General features: G+C 46.0%; 1 protein-coding gene across 1 annotated transcript; it reads right to left on the minus strand.

Annotated features, from left to right (window-relative positions):
• Positions 1–2,857: 2,857 nt before the first annotated feature.
• Positions 2,858–13,051, minus strand: Gcsh (glycine cleavage system protein H). The gene is made up of 5 exons (XM_050143842.1): positions 12,830–13,051; positions 8,498–8,577; positions 6,950–7,013; positions 4,483–4,614; positions 2,858–3,633 (listed from the first exon to the last, which is right to left on the minus strand). Exons 1-5 carry the CDS (start codon positions 12,966–12,968, stop codon positions 3,536–3,538), a joined length of 513 nt encoding a protein of 170 aa, XP_049999799.1. The 5' UTR covers positions 12,969–13,051; the 3' UTR covers positions 2,858–3,535.
• Between the last annotated feature and the right edge of the window lie 1,265 nt (positions 13,052–14,316).

A 14,316-nucleotide genomic window follows, 5' to 3' on the forward strand; every position in this document is an offset into this window, starting at 1 on the left:
TGACTTTGTGGTACCCTTGGCTCCCAACTGCCAGGATACCCTCTCTCAGAGCTGTAACACTTATAAAGATGGGCTTTAGTTAAATCCTCCATACCAGCCTGGGCTACATGAGAGTCTGTCTCAAAAATACACTACAAACCAGGAGGTGGTGGGCTCACACCTTTAATCCCAGCACTCAGGAGGCAGAGGCAGATGGATCTCTGTGAGTTTGAGAACAGCCTGGTCTATGGAGTGAGTTCTGACAGCCAGGACTACACAGAGAAACCCTGTCACAACAAACCAAACCAAGGAAAGAAAGAGAGAAAAAAGAGGGATGGAGGGAGAGAGAGAACTACTACAACAACAATTTTAAAAAACCAACAAAAACTCACAAGAACAAAACAAAAACCACCACCAAACATCAAAGTCAAGCATGGTGGCTCACACCTGTAATCCCAGCACTACAGAGGATGAGGCAAGAGGATTGCGATGAATTCAAGACCAGCCTGGGCTATAGGATGAGATCTTGTATCAGACAAAGCATTCAAGAAAAAGAAAATTCCACTGGCAAACTATGTTTAAGAGGGCTGGGAATACGGCTTTGTGGTTAGAGTGCTTGCTTGCTGTGCATGAGCCAAAAGGAAAACAGAAAAGGCAGTATTCTTTTGTATCACCGAAATGGTAACAGAATTGAGTGTATATTCCAGATAGTTGAAAAAGCAAGTTAGCATATGTTCTGCTCATTCTGTGTGTGTGTGTATGAGAGAGAGAGAGCGCTATGCACGTGCCTGGAAGATAGAGGTGTCTTTTGCCCTATTTTACTGAGATAAGGTTTCTCAGAACCTAGAGCCCCTCCTGTCTCCCTACAGCCACATTTGGCATTTCAGGTGGGTGCCAGAATCTGAACCCAGGTCCTCCTGCTCTCACAGCCAGAGCTCTCTCCACCGAGCCGTCCCCCAGCCTGATTTCAAACTCCTTTTTTACTACACATGAATTCTGACTCGCACATACATGATGTCACGTAGGAATTTTCCACTCATCCTCTTTTCAAGCATAAGATTTCAAAGCTTTTAAAACTGTGTGTGTTCAGATTAGACCAGGAAAGGTGAGAATCCTGCCTGTGACCAGTCTGTGTTCAATGCCTTTTCCACATCAGTGGGGTATAGTAATAGATAGTTGGTTAGAAAGATCAACAAACACGTAATTACCACCTAGTTCCCAAGCAGTAAGGTTAATTAGCCTGACTGTCAAGTACACAACAGTCAGCCATGACACCTCCGTGTTTTTTGGCGAGGATGCCAAGATAACCTTGGTGACAGTTGTTTGTCATCAGCAGTGTCTCCCGCGTGCTCTGCTCTTGAGGAAACTGCTCCTTTGCCACTCGCTGGCCACCAGGTGTGTCTGAGTCTGTCCCTCTTCTGGAGTCCGAGGAACACGAAGGAACAGCCTACCTACTTCTCCTTTGTTTGTTGGTTGGTGGTGAAGTTTGTGTAAGTCTTTGTGAGCTTGTCTGGGCCCAGGCTGACCATGGATCTGTAGCCAAAAGATGACCTTAAACTGCTGGTCCTCTTGCCTCCACCTCCCGAATGCTGGGATTATAGGCTTGAGCCCCCAAGTTTAGCTATACACATTTGTGTGCATATAGCCACCCCCAGTGAGTGTTTTTATAATTGACTACGTTAGAGAATATGCCGTATTAGCCGTCTGGATATACCATTTGGCAGTAAGTACAGTTGGCTGTAAAGGACAGTTATTAAGGCCGTATCAGAAAGTTCCAGTGTCTGCTTATCCCTATTGGATGGAAACCTGGGCATGACTTAAATTTGGTCACAGTATGTGCAATGCTGACAATCTGTCACCATCTTCCCTCCTCTGAGCTAGCGTGATGAGAAATGAAGATGGTAACTTCATCTCCTATTACTGCAAATAAATTAATTTGCTTTTGGGGAAAACAAGGGTTAGTGCACACTAGGACAATGGGTGAACCTCGACCTGGGAAAATCCACCTTCCTGGTCAGTCTGCCCTGGCAGGTAAGCACGAGTGAGTTCTTTCCAATCACAGCAGATTGCCAGTGCTAAGACATTCTGGCCAGCACAGCTCGACCCGCGTTCCTCATGCCTTTCATTGTTAAGGCGTATGTTTCTTTTTCATTTTAGATTTGTGTGTTCTCTGTCGGGATGTATGTATGCACACCTTGGTGTGCCTGCTCAGAAGGCATCAGATCCCCTGGAACTGGAGTTAGGGACAGTTGTGAGCTACCATGTGGGTGCCGGGAACTGAACCCAGGTCCTCTGCAAGAACGGCAACTGTTCTTAACCAGTGAACCCTCTATCCGGGCCCTGGCTGTAGAGTGAATTCTAATTGGTCTTAATAATAAAAACCCAGAGTCAGATATTAGTGTGTGAAAGCTGAAAGATCAGAGAAGCAGAGTAACCAGCCACTAGTTCTTACTTCTACAAAATTCTCAGACCAAAAAGGGCTGTGAGCTTCTGTCTCCTCCCGCATTATATTCTTCCCTGTACCCAGCCACATCACTCCTGTCCCCACCACCCTAGTGCTGGGATTAAAGGTGTGAGATCCCAAGTGCTGGGAACAAAGGTGTGTGGTCTCCATGGTTAACTAGTGTCTAGCTGCATACTCTGACCTCCAGACAAACTTTACTTGTTAGAGCACAAACAAAATATCAGCATACCTGGCTTAATTTTTTTTTAAATAATTTCCCATGACTAGGCAGGGTACAGCTATTGATTATAAGACTACACACACACACACACACATACACACACACACAAAATAACTTCCTATGAATTAAAATTAGCCCTTCTAAAACTAGCATTCAATGAAACATTAATATCCAAATAAAAACCAAGACGAACAAAGAGGATGACTGTTTTATTTGTTTCTCACTGCATTGCAAAGCCAGTACTTCATAGAGGAAAAACATGGCAGCCAACGCAGCACGTGGTAAAATTACAACAGTGCTGTCCTTCTTCTGACACTGTACGATACTTTCCTGTGCTCCCAGGCATTGCCAATGAGAAGACACATGAAGTCTTTTAGCCAAAATCCAGTGGTGGATGTGGGCAAGTTACAATATTATGGGAGATTTATAACACTGTTATCGTGAATTACGGAATTCTCATAATCACTGAGTAGGATCTCACCAAGTAACTCTGGCTGGCCTAGAACTTGTTAGTAGACCAGGCTGACCTCGAACTAACAAGAGATCTGCCTGCTGAGTGCCGGGATTAAAGGATAGGTTCATCACCAAACCCAGCTTCATAACCATTTTTTTTTTTTACCATAGATGATCAAGAATTCTAAACACCAGTGCTTAACCCCTCGTTTAAATACCTAGCATGGGGATTAAACATATGTACATTGTGTTTATCTGCACCCATCAGGAAGTTGGGTTTTTTAAGTAGCACTGTAGAGAATAGTTTCCTTCCATCAGTATTGCTAAAAGTTACTTCAAATCTACTATCCTCCACTAATTTAAGACAAGCATCCTGGAGCAGGTTACCCCACAGTTCTGTTGGGAGTGGGGTGCCGTGTTCACTCCTCAATGGATTTCACATACTTTTCATAGGCTTCTTCACTCATTAGATCATCCAGCTCTGAAGGGTCACTCAGTGCCATCTTGATCAGCCAACCTGTAACCAAAACAGAACCTCGTTTCAAATTGCCTTTTTCGAAAGTTAAACTCCTTCAAAGCGTAAATTTGCAAGTCCCTCAAAATAAACAGTGCCCTCATTTAATTGATGCTGTTACTCTAATATATATCCATTGTTTGTTCAATAAATTTTAGCCCTAAGGAATTTTAGTGGCCTGGGATGAGATGGCTCAGTTTTTAAGAGAGCATACTGCTGTAGCAAAGGACCCACATCAGGTGGTTCACAACCGTGTAGAACTCTAGCTCAGGGAGTCAGTGCCCTTCTCTGGCCTCAGGGCACCTGCACTCAAATGTAAATACCCCTACACAGGATACATACATGCATACACATACACACACACACACACACACTTTAATTAAAATACTTTAAAATAAAACCTTGGGGCTGGGGAGATGATGGCTCAGCAATTATGAGCACCTGCACATACACATATACAAATCTATATTTTTAAAAAAGGCATACCAAACACTGTAACTATATTGGGCTGTAGAAAGACCTAGAGCCAGGCATGGTGGCACACATCTCTAATCCTAGCACTTGGGAGGTAGAAGTAGGAGAATCTCTGTGAGCTTGACACCAGTAAGGGCTACACAGAGAGACCCTGTTTCAAACCACCCAATCCCCACCCTCAAAAAAGAGAAAGCCCTAGAAAGTATGACGAGCAAGGCAGCAGGCCAGAGAGAACCATGACCAAATCCTAATGTTGCCACTTATTGGCTGCAGGACCCTCCAGTTACACTGTGGGGTCCCCGTTTATCTGCAGAGAAAACCGCAGCCAGCATCTTTCACCGGGTTACCATAGGGCAGAAACTCTGAGCAACAACGTACCATCTTCATAACAGGATTTGTTGACGAGCCCCGGGTTTTCTGCAAGAGCCTCGTTGACTTGGGTCACCTCTCCCGACAGAGGGGAGTAGAGTTCACTGGCGGCCTTCACACTCTCCAAAGCACCGAACTCATCTAAGGGGAAGCAGTGAAAGGAAAACAGTTAACACAGGGTGTGGTGGTGATGCCTGCAGTCACAGTACTGGGGACAGAGGCAGGAGAATCAGGAGTTTAAGATCACCCTCAGCTACACAGGACGCTAGAGGCTAGCCTGAGCTACAGAAGATCCTGTCTCGAAAATATAAACCTATCAAACCAAAAAACTCTTTTAAAAAGAGTTCCCTTGAGATGGCTTAGTGGGTCAAAATGCTTGCTGCTAAGCCTGAAGACCTGAGTTCGATCCTCAGTACCAAGGTACAAGAAGAGAACCCCTGACATCCCCCCAAATAAATAATGTTATAAAACAATTTAAAGACACCTCCCATACAGCCAAGACAAAAAAAATCTGAATTTCTTTCCTTTTGGTTTTTCGAAACAAGGTTTCTCTATGTAGACCTGGCAGTCCTAGAACTCAGAAATCTGCCTCTGCCCACTGAGTGCTCGGATGAAAGGCGTGCACCACTATCCAGTCTGAATTTCTTTATTTAAACCATAGGTTCTGTTGGGTTTGTATGAGAAAGGCATAAATGGCCGCAGCAAAGCGAACAGACACGTTCTGCACACAGTGAGTAGCAGACAACAGTGTGTCTGAACACCAGTGTGCTGACGTTCGGTAAACATAATTCTTTCAATTTACCAGCCAGACATGGTGTCACATAGCCTGGTCTCTGAAGGAGCCTTAAACCTTGTGTACATAGGACATCCCAAGGGACTTGGTAGTGCTGAAAGAACTGTGCCCAGATTGTAACTATAGACCACCCCCAGGGAGACTGTGTTTTAAAGATTACCTTGTCAAATGAAGCCAAGTGTCTTAGTTACTATTTTCTTCCTGCGAGACACCATGGCCAAGGCAACTTACAAAAGGAAGCATTTAACTGGGGGCTTGCTTGCAGAAGGTTAGTCCATTATAACCATGGCACGGAGGGTGGTGGCAGGCAGGCTGGCGTGGTGCTGGACCAGTAACTGAGAGCTCACATCTGATCCACAAGTACTGGGATTAAAGTCATATGCTACTACACCCAGGTTTCTTTTCTTAAGATTTTTATTTATTTATTATGTATAGTGTTCCGCCTTCATGTATGCCTACAGGTCAGACGAGGACACCATATCTCATTACGGATGGTTGTGAGCCACCATGTGGTTGCTGGGAATTGAACTCAGGACCTCCGGAAGAGCAGTCAGTTCTCTTAACCTTTAAGCCATCTCTCATCATGGCTTGGTGAGATTTATTCTAGTAAAATAAGGCTAGCTAGACATAAAGAATAAATCTGTGTTTTGGGATGAAGTTCAAGGGCTCCTGTGGCAGCAGTAACATGGACCTTACTGCTTAAATGGAAGCTCTGGGGTAGACGGTTACACAGGACTGTTTTACCCTCATAAAGACTAAAATAAACACCGACAAACAAACAAAAATAGGACGCTGGCAAGACAAGTGGGTAGAGGTGCCAACCTGACAACCTGAGTTTAATCCTCAAGTCCTACGTAATAGAAGCAGAAAACCAACTCCCAGAGTTGTTGTGTTCTCTGACTTCCACATACATGTCATGGCATGTACATTTGAACACACCACACAGACACTAAATGTAACTTCTAAGTCTTGTACTAACAAAATAAAACAATACTTCAATAAATGAACATCAGTTTGACAAAATTAAACACTCAGTAACAATCAAACTTTGCAAATAGAGAGGAACCTCAGTTGATAGTAAGCACCCATGAACTCTGTCCCCCAGCCAGCATCACATCTACTGATGAAACAGCAACTGCTTCCCCCTAAGATGAGGGACAAGACAGTGACACCCATTCTCCCCTCTTCTATTATAACATTTGTACCAGCCAGTGCAATAAGGCAAGAAAAAGAAAACCCATAGACTAAAGATTGGCTGAGTCAGGTGTAGTGGCAACACCTGTAATCGGCACCTGACCAGAGGTTCAAAGCAAGCCTGAGGCCCCCTGATCTACACAGTGAATTCCAAGTAAGACCTTATCTCAAATAAACAAACAAAATACATCTTTAAGCAAATTATGCTGTGAAACATGAATAAAACACACGAAAGAAGAAAATAAAGTCTCCAAAGCAAACTTAATGGCCTAAACATAGCCAGCTATGGTGGCACATGCATATAATCTAACCACGCAGGGAGTTTGAGGCCAGCCTGAATTATGGTGAAACCCTGCCTATTAAAAAAAAAAAAAAAAAAAAAAAAAAAGGCCCGAGCTGGGTATGGTGGCTTAGGAGTCAGGCAGGTAGATCTCTGTGAGCTTGAATCCAGTGTGGTTTGTCACATTCTGAAATGAGAAGTATACTCACCTTGTTTTTTCAATTTTGTCCCAACTTCAGGCAGACTACAGTAAACAACATCTCCCAAAGCTTCCTAAAATACAAAAGCAACATAAAAGTGTCTAAGAAGTTGACCCACCAGAGAACAGGAAAGAGAAACACCCAAGTGCCTATATTTCTGTCTACATATTTCACACATGAAGGGCTACATGCTTTTCTTTTCTTTACTACACTATGAACATGTCAAATGGGCACGCGTGGTGGCATATACCTAAAATCCAGCCCCTGGGGGACAAGTGTAGGAGGGCTGTAAGTTCAAAGCCAGCCTCACTTACATAATGAGACTCCATTGCACAAAAAGACTAAAATCAGATGAGAGTCAGAACACCTGTCAGAGTCTAAGGAACAAAGAACCCAAGTTCAAGATCCACCTTGGCTCTACAATTGGCTCAAGGCCAGCTAAGACGCCTTAGCCAGAACCTATCTCAAACTGCAAAGGAAGAAAAGGCCAGAGATGTAGCTCAGTAGCAGGGAACCTGCCTAGCACGTGTGACCCAGGGTTCAACTCACAGAAGTGCATAAATAGGAGTCGGCTCTTTCCCTACCATGTGTGCCCCAAGGACCACACTCGGGCAGGCTTGGTGGCACCTTTACTTGCTGAGTCATCTCAGCAGCCCTGAAAATAATTTAACTTGGGAGCTGCACTACAAGCGACAAGCCCTCTAGGCTGGAGTAACCCCAGGCACAAAGCACATGCTCCAAACAAGACTTCCAGTTCTAAGCGCCTTGTGCTTTCCACCTCTGCAGTTTTCGGCCATGACCAAATGGCCCTGCATGAAAACAGTGGTCCTCACGACCTGCCAATTTGTCATTAACCTGTCAATCTGCACCAGGTGACTGACCCAATTTTCCTCACACGACCCAGATGGGCTGGATCACATTCGTTTTGTCAGTTGCTGTCATATAGGTGATTCCCCTCGTAGATGAACAACCTGTAATGGGCCCCCTCCTTAGATGCACAGAGACGCCAGTGAAGGTATCAGAAACCCGGAGGTCTTCCCAACAGTTATGGCCTACCTCGCTGCACACGAACCCCTGGCCATGCTACTGCTTGGCTTCTTTTCCTTTGAAAAGTATCTCAGTATGAGGACAGTGACATAGGATTATTAGTAGAGCAAAGGCCAGCTGAATAAAAGGACTCTCTTTGTGTCCTCACTGTTTATCTGGGTTCCCCGTCTTTGGTCATGTGGGTTCTCACCTATCTACAAGGGCACTCCCCACCCCAGCCCTTGAACTTGCTCTTCTTAACTGTTCGACAGGGAACATTTCTTAAATAATGTTCCCCACTTATAAGTGTTGACCAAGTACTGTTGTTTAGCCCAGGCTGGTCTCAAACTCACAATCTCCTGCTTTGGCCTGAGGATGTGGTAACAGGTCTCTTTTAACACCTACTTTACTCGTGACTTCCCCTGAAGGGTCTCTAGCAGAGCCCCAAAGCACTGTACCATTTCGTAAGGCAGAGACAATCCAAACGACTTGAGAGCAGACTGTTAGGAACACTTCAAGACAATCCAATACCTGTGCAAAATTGCTGATTCCCACTGTTCCAATACCATTCTCTGTGGTTATCCATTCGTGTTTCTCTGTGAATTTACGCACTAAAACAGAAGACCAGCATTTCAGAAAAGCAGCGGCATCGCTTCTTCAAACCCACTCCCGCCAGAAGGCGAGGCTCTCCCAGGACAGGGACCGACTTTCTGACATCGCTCTGCAGTGGTCTAATGCCCAGTGAATAACAGCAACGGGCCAAGACAGGGCGCTCTCGAAACACATTTTTGTGTAGGCCACAGATGCACTGAGATGAATGTTATAAAAACTGGCCCTTTTTTTTTTTTTAAGATTTATTTATTATGGAAACAGTGTTTTGCTGCATGTATGCCTGCAAGCCAGAAGAGGGCACTAGATCTCATTATAGATGGTTGTGAACCACCATGGGGTTACTGGGAATTGAACTCAGGTCTTTTGGAAGAGCAGTCAGTGCTCTTAACCTCTGAGCCATCTCTCCAGCCCGTAAAAACTGGCTTTTATGTATGCATGTGCACTACATGTGTGCAGAGTCCATGGAGGCCAGAAGAGGATGTCAGATCCACCAAAACTGGAGTTAAAGATGGTGGTGCTGGGACCCAAACCCAGGACCTCTAGAACAGCAGCTAGTACACCATCTCTCCAGCCCCGAGAGCACATCTTAAATGGAACACCTTGTACATCTCCGGCCTTATCTGTTTCAACATCAGCCTAAATCACTCAAAAGATTTCAGAGCGTACTTCCTGAGTTCATTCTATGACTATAGGTCTGTCTTGAAGAAAGAACTCTATTCTTCTGGATACAGGCTTGGGGTCTGGGGAGACAACATAAAGTTGTGCATGCCGGAATGAATACAGCTGACTCACCTGAAATACCTGGGCTGAGGGGGCAAGATTACAAATTCAAGGGCCATCTACAAAGTTTAGCTGGACACAGCGGCATGCGCCTGTAACCTAGCACTTAGGAGCAAGAGTTCAAGACTATTAAGATGGCTCAGCACTTAAGAGTGCTGGCTACACTTCCCAAGGAACCTGGTCCAATTCCCAGCATCCACAGGGTGGCCCATAACCATCCTTAACTCCTGTCCCAGGGGATCTGACTCCCTCTTATGGCCTCTATAGGCACTGCATGAACATCGTGCATACAAATGCAGGCAAAATACCCAGAGAAAAGTAAATAATAAAATAACATTAAGATAATATAAAAAAAAAAATAGGAAACAATCTTTGAAGGACTGAGAATGTAGCTCAGTAGACCACTTGTCTACCAGGTAGGGCTCTGGTTCATTCCACCAATGGGGGAGGGGGATTGATTTACACAGGGCACAGTGAACTGTAAAACACTTGTAACTATAATACTGGGAATGCCAAAGCAGGAGATCAATTGAGTCGGAGAGTTTAAGGGAGCTTGGGCAGCACAAGACCCTGTCTCAAAAAGAAAAAAAAAAAAAAGATTTGAGGCTAAAGAAATGGCTCTGCAGTTAAGAACATGTATTTCTTCTTTTTTTAAATAATTCATTTTAATTTTATGTGATGTTTTCCTGCATGTATGTCTAGAATGTCAGAATCCCTTGAACTGGATTTACCGACAGTTATAAGCTGCCATGTGGGTACTGGGAATTGAACCCAGGTCCTCTGGAAGAGCAGCCAGTGCTCTTAACAGCCCTGTATGTGTTGTTCTTGCAGAGAACCTGGGTTCAGTTTCCATCTTTCACGTGGTGGCTCACAACTGCCTGTAACGTAACTAGTTTCAGTAAATCTGATGGCTCTCTTCTGACTCCACAGGCACCAGGCATGCAGGTGGTGCATAGGCGTACATGCAGGTAAAACACCTATAACAGAAGTCCTTTAAGATATAAAAACCAGCAGGGCAGCGGTGGCGCACGCCTTTAATCCCAGCACTCAGGAGGCAGAGGCAGGCGGATCTCTGTGAGTTTGAGGCCAGCCTGGTTTCCAAGGCTACAGAGAAACCCTGTCTCAAACAAACAAACAAACAAACAACAACAAAAAAAAAAGATATAAAAACCAATATTTAACCTAAAAGAGGCAATGTGATTCTTAAGGTAGAGTTGGCTAAGGTACTGCACCTTAGTTGTAAAGTTGCAAACACTGAAACAGACTTTCTGAAACAATTGTAACTTGGCCAAGTTCTTACAATTCTTCAATTATTTAAGCCTGTCCCAGAGAAGATGATTATTGTTTAAAGAAGAAAACGGGCCTGGAGCTCAGTGGAAGAGTGCTTGTCCAAGCCTTTGGCTTCAATTCCCAACACGACTAAAAAGTGAAGGAAAGGGAATTTGGTCAGAGATGATGTGTGGCTCAGCTTTCACTCTCTATAGTCTACAGCTCACTGATTACATTACCAATCACGAGAGGCTCAAAACCAACAGTGTCTGACTACAAGGGTCGGACAGTTGCACACATGTGTCACCTGCTAACACTGAGCGTCGCAACTCTGGCCTCAACTTTGGTGCCCGCAGCATTCTGAGCTCAGCACAACTAGGCCCACTTGAGTTCACAGTCCATCCCATCCTTTTTGACCAGGCATGCTGCTTAGGCTAACCACAGGATGATTCCAATTCTCCATTAACCCTTGACCCCAGGGTCAAAAAAAAGCAGATTAGGTAAATGATTACTTTCTTCCTAAGTCTTGAGAAACAGCGTTTGAGACCTGGGGATGTAGCTTAGCTGGCTGGGTGCTTGCCTATTTTACTATTGCCTATATTCATGAGGTACCTCTAGGTTAAGTCCCTGGTGCTGTGTAACTGGGTGTGGTGGTGCTTGCCAAGGTTAGGAGAATCTGAAGTTCAAGGTCATCCTCTGCTAAGTGTGTTCAGGCCTCAGGGAGCAAGAACTAACCCACCGTGGTTTAAGGCCTCAGAAAAACAGCTGTAACTGAAGTCAGCCCTTCATTCCCCTCCTTTCAGTTCTCAAATACACAACCTATTTTATCTAATACGGCTCACATATTGTCACGTGTCCATATTAGTCACGTGATACACACTAATATTTAATAACATCGCTTGGCGTTTATGTGTCAAGTGGCAGGTGACAGGGCCTTCATTCACTTCTTCTTCCAGGTAACTCTGAGGTTGTTATGGCCTCCACTGTTCTAATGCTGGGCCTTGTGCCCAAGACCACACAGCTGGAAGAGGAAGCACCAAAACTAAGTAATGTCTGTGTGCTTTCCCAAGAGCAGCAAAAATAAGTGTGCACAATTCTGCCAGCTAAAAGAGGGTAAAAATAAAAACCCAAGTAGTTAAGCAGACCATGGGAATTGATATTTTGGGCAATTTTTAACTAAATACTTGGAACTCCTCGTGTCGCTCAAGCTGGCCTGGGACTCACAGTGATCTTCCCTCTACCTCAGGACATTGTTACAGGTGGGGCCACTCACCAGGCCTGGTTTGAAATGGAGGTCTCATTTGCCCAGGGCGCTACCCCTGTACTCCAGCCAGCAACACACTGATGTGTCCCAAACAGGAGAGAAATTTTAGCAAGAAAGGAGCAAACTTTGCACTCGACACTGAGGAATAACGTGATCAACATTCTGAGTTCGCCCAGATTTCTGACCCAGGGGACTCGCTGAGAGCAGCCGTTCAGATTTGTGCTGCCCGAATAGGGACGGTACAAAGGGCAGTTAGGGTCTCCGCTATTTGCACAGAAAGAAAAAAAAACTGTTTCCCAGCTAACTGTGCGAACGCGTCTAATGGGCAGGTCTCCCAGTTATTTCCACCCCGTCAAATGAGCCTCTTTTCAGCCCCAGTACACATCAATGACTCAATTACAGGCGTCTGCAGAACTTCTCTGAAGTCTAGAACACTTGTCCTTGTCTTTCTATAGTTCACGGCTGAATCTTCAACGCCATGCTTGGCTTTGCAGGGGGTGGTAAAATGCATTTCTGCACTTTTTGACTTTTCTTTCATTTATCTGTGCGTGCACTCAGTGCTAAATATTTTAGTAGGTGTTTTTCCTTAGCTTCACTTCGCAGTTCCCCGTTGTGGTTCACTTAGCTAAGCACTCCACATTTGGGGTCTCGGTGAACCCAGATTTAAGCCACTCCTGCACCAGTGTGGCTTACCTGCAGGTCCAGCGGGCCTTGCCTCCCAGCGCCACCTTTTAACCGCGGGTACAAAGTTTGCTCGAGTCCTCTCGCGCCTACTTTAGGAGGGAGAAGGGCCGCGCAGAACCAGGATTCCAAGAGCGAGAAGAAGGGCGGACAGGGCTGCAGTCCGCTCGAGCCGGGAGGCTTGGCTGTGGGGTCGCCTGACGTCTCCTGGCCACTCGGCCGCGGGCAGGAGCAGTGACCACGTGCCCCTCACTTACCCGACTGCACAGCGGATCCAGTGCGCAGCGTGCGGACGGCGGCGGCGCTCGGCACCCAGGGCCGCGGCGGGCAGGAGGCCAGGGCGCTGCGCAGGCTGCAGGCCACGGCCCGCGCGCTCCTAGCCACTCGCAGCGACATGATCGGGGGTTCCTAGGGCAACCGCACTGCGCCTCCGCCACCGGGCGGGCGGTCACCGGGTGGGCCGGAGTAAGCCGAGCACCGAGAGCGGGGCGGGGCTCGGGAAAGACGCGCTCTGATTGGACAGCTCGAAGGTCCCACTTCGGATAGGACGTCGCGCCCGAAGGGTGTGTGCCCGTAGAGGAACAGAGGCCCGGATGGGGCTGTGTGAGGTGCCCAGAACGGCTGGGCGGGGAGGAGGCTGGGCCTCGCCGAAGGGCGGAGCCTCGCACCAAGAATGGGATCTTGCAAATGGAAGGCACTAGGTCGGCGATCTGTGCATTCCCCTAAACTGCATCACCTCAGTAGCCAGAAAAGACTCCAGCAAGAATGGCTTTACTGGGCTAACGCAGTATCAAGCCATTAATTAAGCCAAAAGGTTCAGAGAAAGCCAAGCACTTTAAAGCACACAGTCACGCCTCTCTACACAAGGTCATTCCCAAGGGGATTAATTTCATCTGAAGACCAGTGCTAGGCGTTGGTCAAAGTCACTCTGACAAAGATCATATTGCGGGTTTTTTTGTTTATTTGTTTGTTTGTTTTTATTTTTGGAGACTGGGTTTCTCTGGAGCTTTGAAGCCTGTCCCGGAATTCGCACTGTAGACCAGGCTGACCTCGAACTCACAGAGATCCAGGCTGCCTCTGCCTTCTGAGTGCTGGGATTAGAGCCGTGCGCCATCATCGGCAGGCATCGTAGGTGAGTTTTTAAATGCTGGAAACAACCCAGGAAGCCTTTATTACTTTGCAGATGCCAAGAGGGTCAGAGACTCTTAAAACCAAGGAAAAGAGAGAATATACTTTTTTCTTTTCTTTCTTTTTTTCTTTTTGGTTTTTCAAGACAGGGTTTCTCTATAGTTTTGGAGCCTGTTCTGGAACTAGCTCTTGTAGACTGTAGGAGCCAGCCATGATAAGCTAAATAGAAACACACCACCCAAAGGAAGTTCTTTGCTTCCAACCATTATTACCGGCCAGAATAGGACTCAGTCAAGCTACCCGGTAAGGCCTGAGTCTCAGTAGTTTACCCTGAAGCAATACCAGGTTGCCGGAAGAACCTTGAACTGATATTACCCTTGCACCACCCAAGAACAGACCATCCAAAGGAAATGCCTAACATTCCAACTTTTGTAGATAGGATCACCTGCCTGTGCTCTCACTACGACACCCCTAGACAAATGTCAGCCAATCGGGTCCTGAGCCTCAGAAACCCCTCACCCCCACCTTAACTACTATAAAAACCCAACTCTAACTAAGAAACTCTAACTGAGCTTGGGGCTCTCCGGTTATTCCAGTACGTTGGACATGAGGAAAG

Source organism: Alexandromys fortis, unplaced genomic scaffold (genome assembly GCF_014885135.2).
Source record: "Alexandromys fortis isolate MF-2015 unplaced genomic scaffold, M_Fortis_MF-2015_v1.1 scaffold_1, whole genome shotgun sequence".
NCBI lineage: Eukaryota > Metazoa > Chordata > Mammalia > Rodentia > Cricetidae > Alexandromys > Alexandromys fortis.

Bases quoted from the DNA above. Each gene is read 5' to 3' on its own strand.
- Gcsh (XM_050143842.1), bottom strand. From the start codon at position 12,968: ATGTCGCTGCGAGTGGCTAGGAGCGCGCGGGCCGTGGCCTGCAGCCTG. The intron at 7,014-8,497 runs GTATTGGATTGT...TTTGTATTTTAG, and splicing joins GAATCAGCAATTTTGCACAG to GAAGCTTTGGGAGATGTTGT. The intron at 4,615-6,949 runs GTGAGTATACTT...GCTTCCCCTTAG, and splicing joins GACAAAATTGAAAAAACAAG to ATGAGTTCGGTGCTTTGGAG.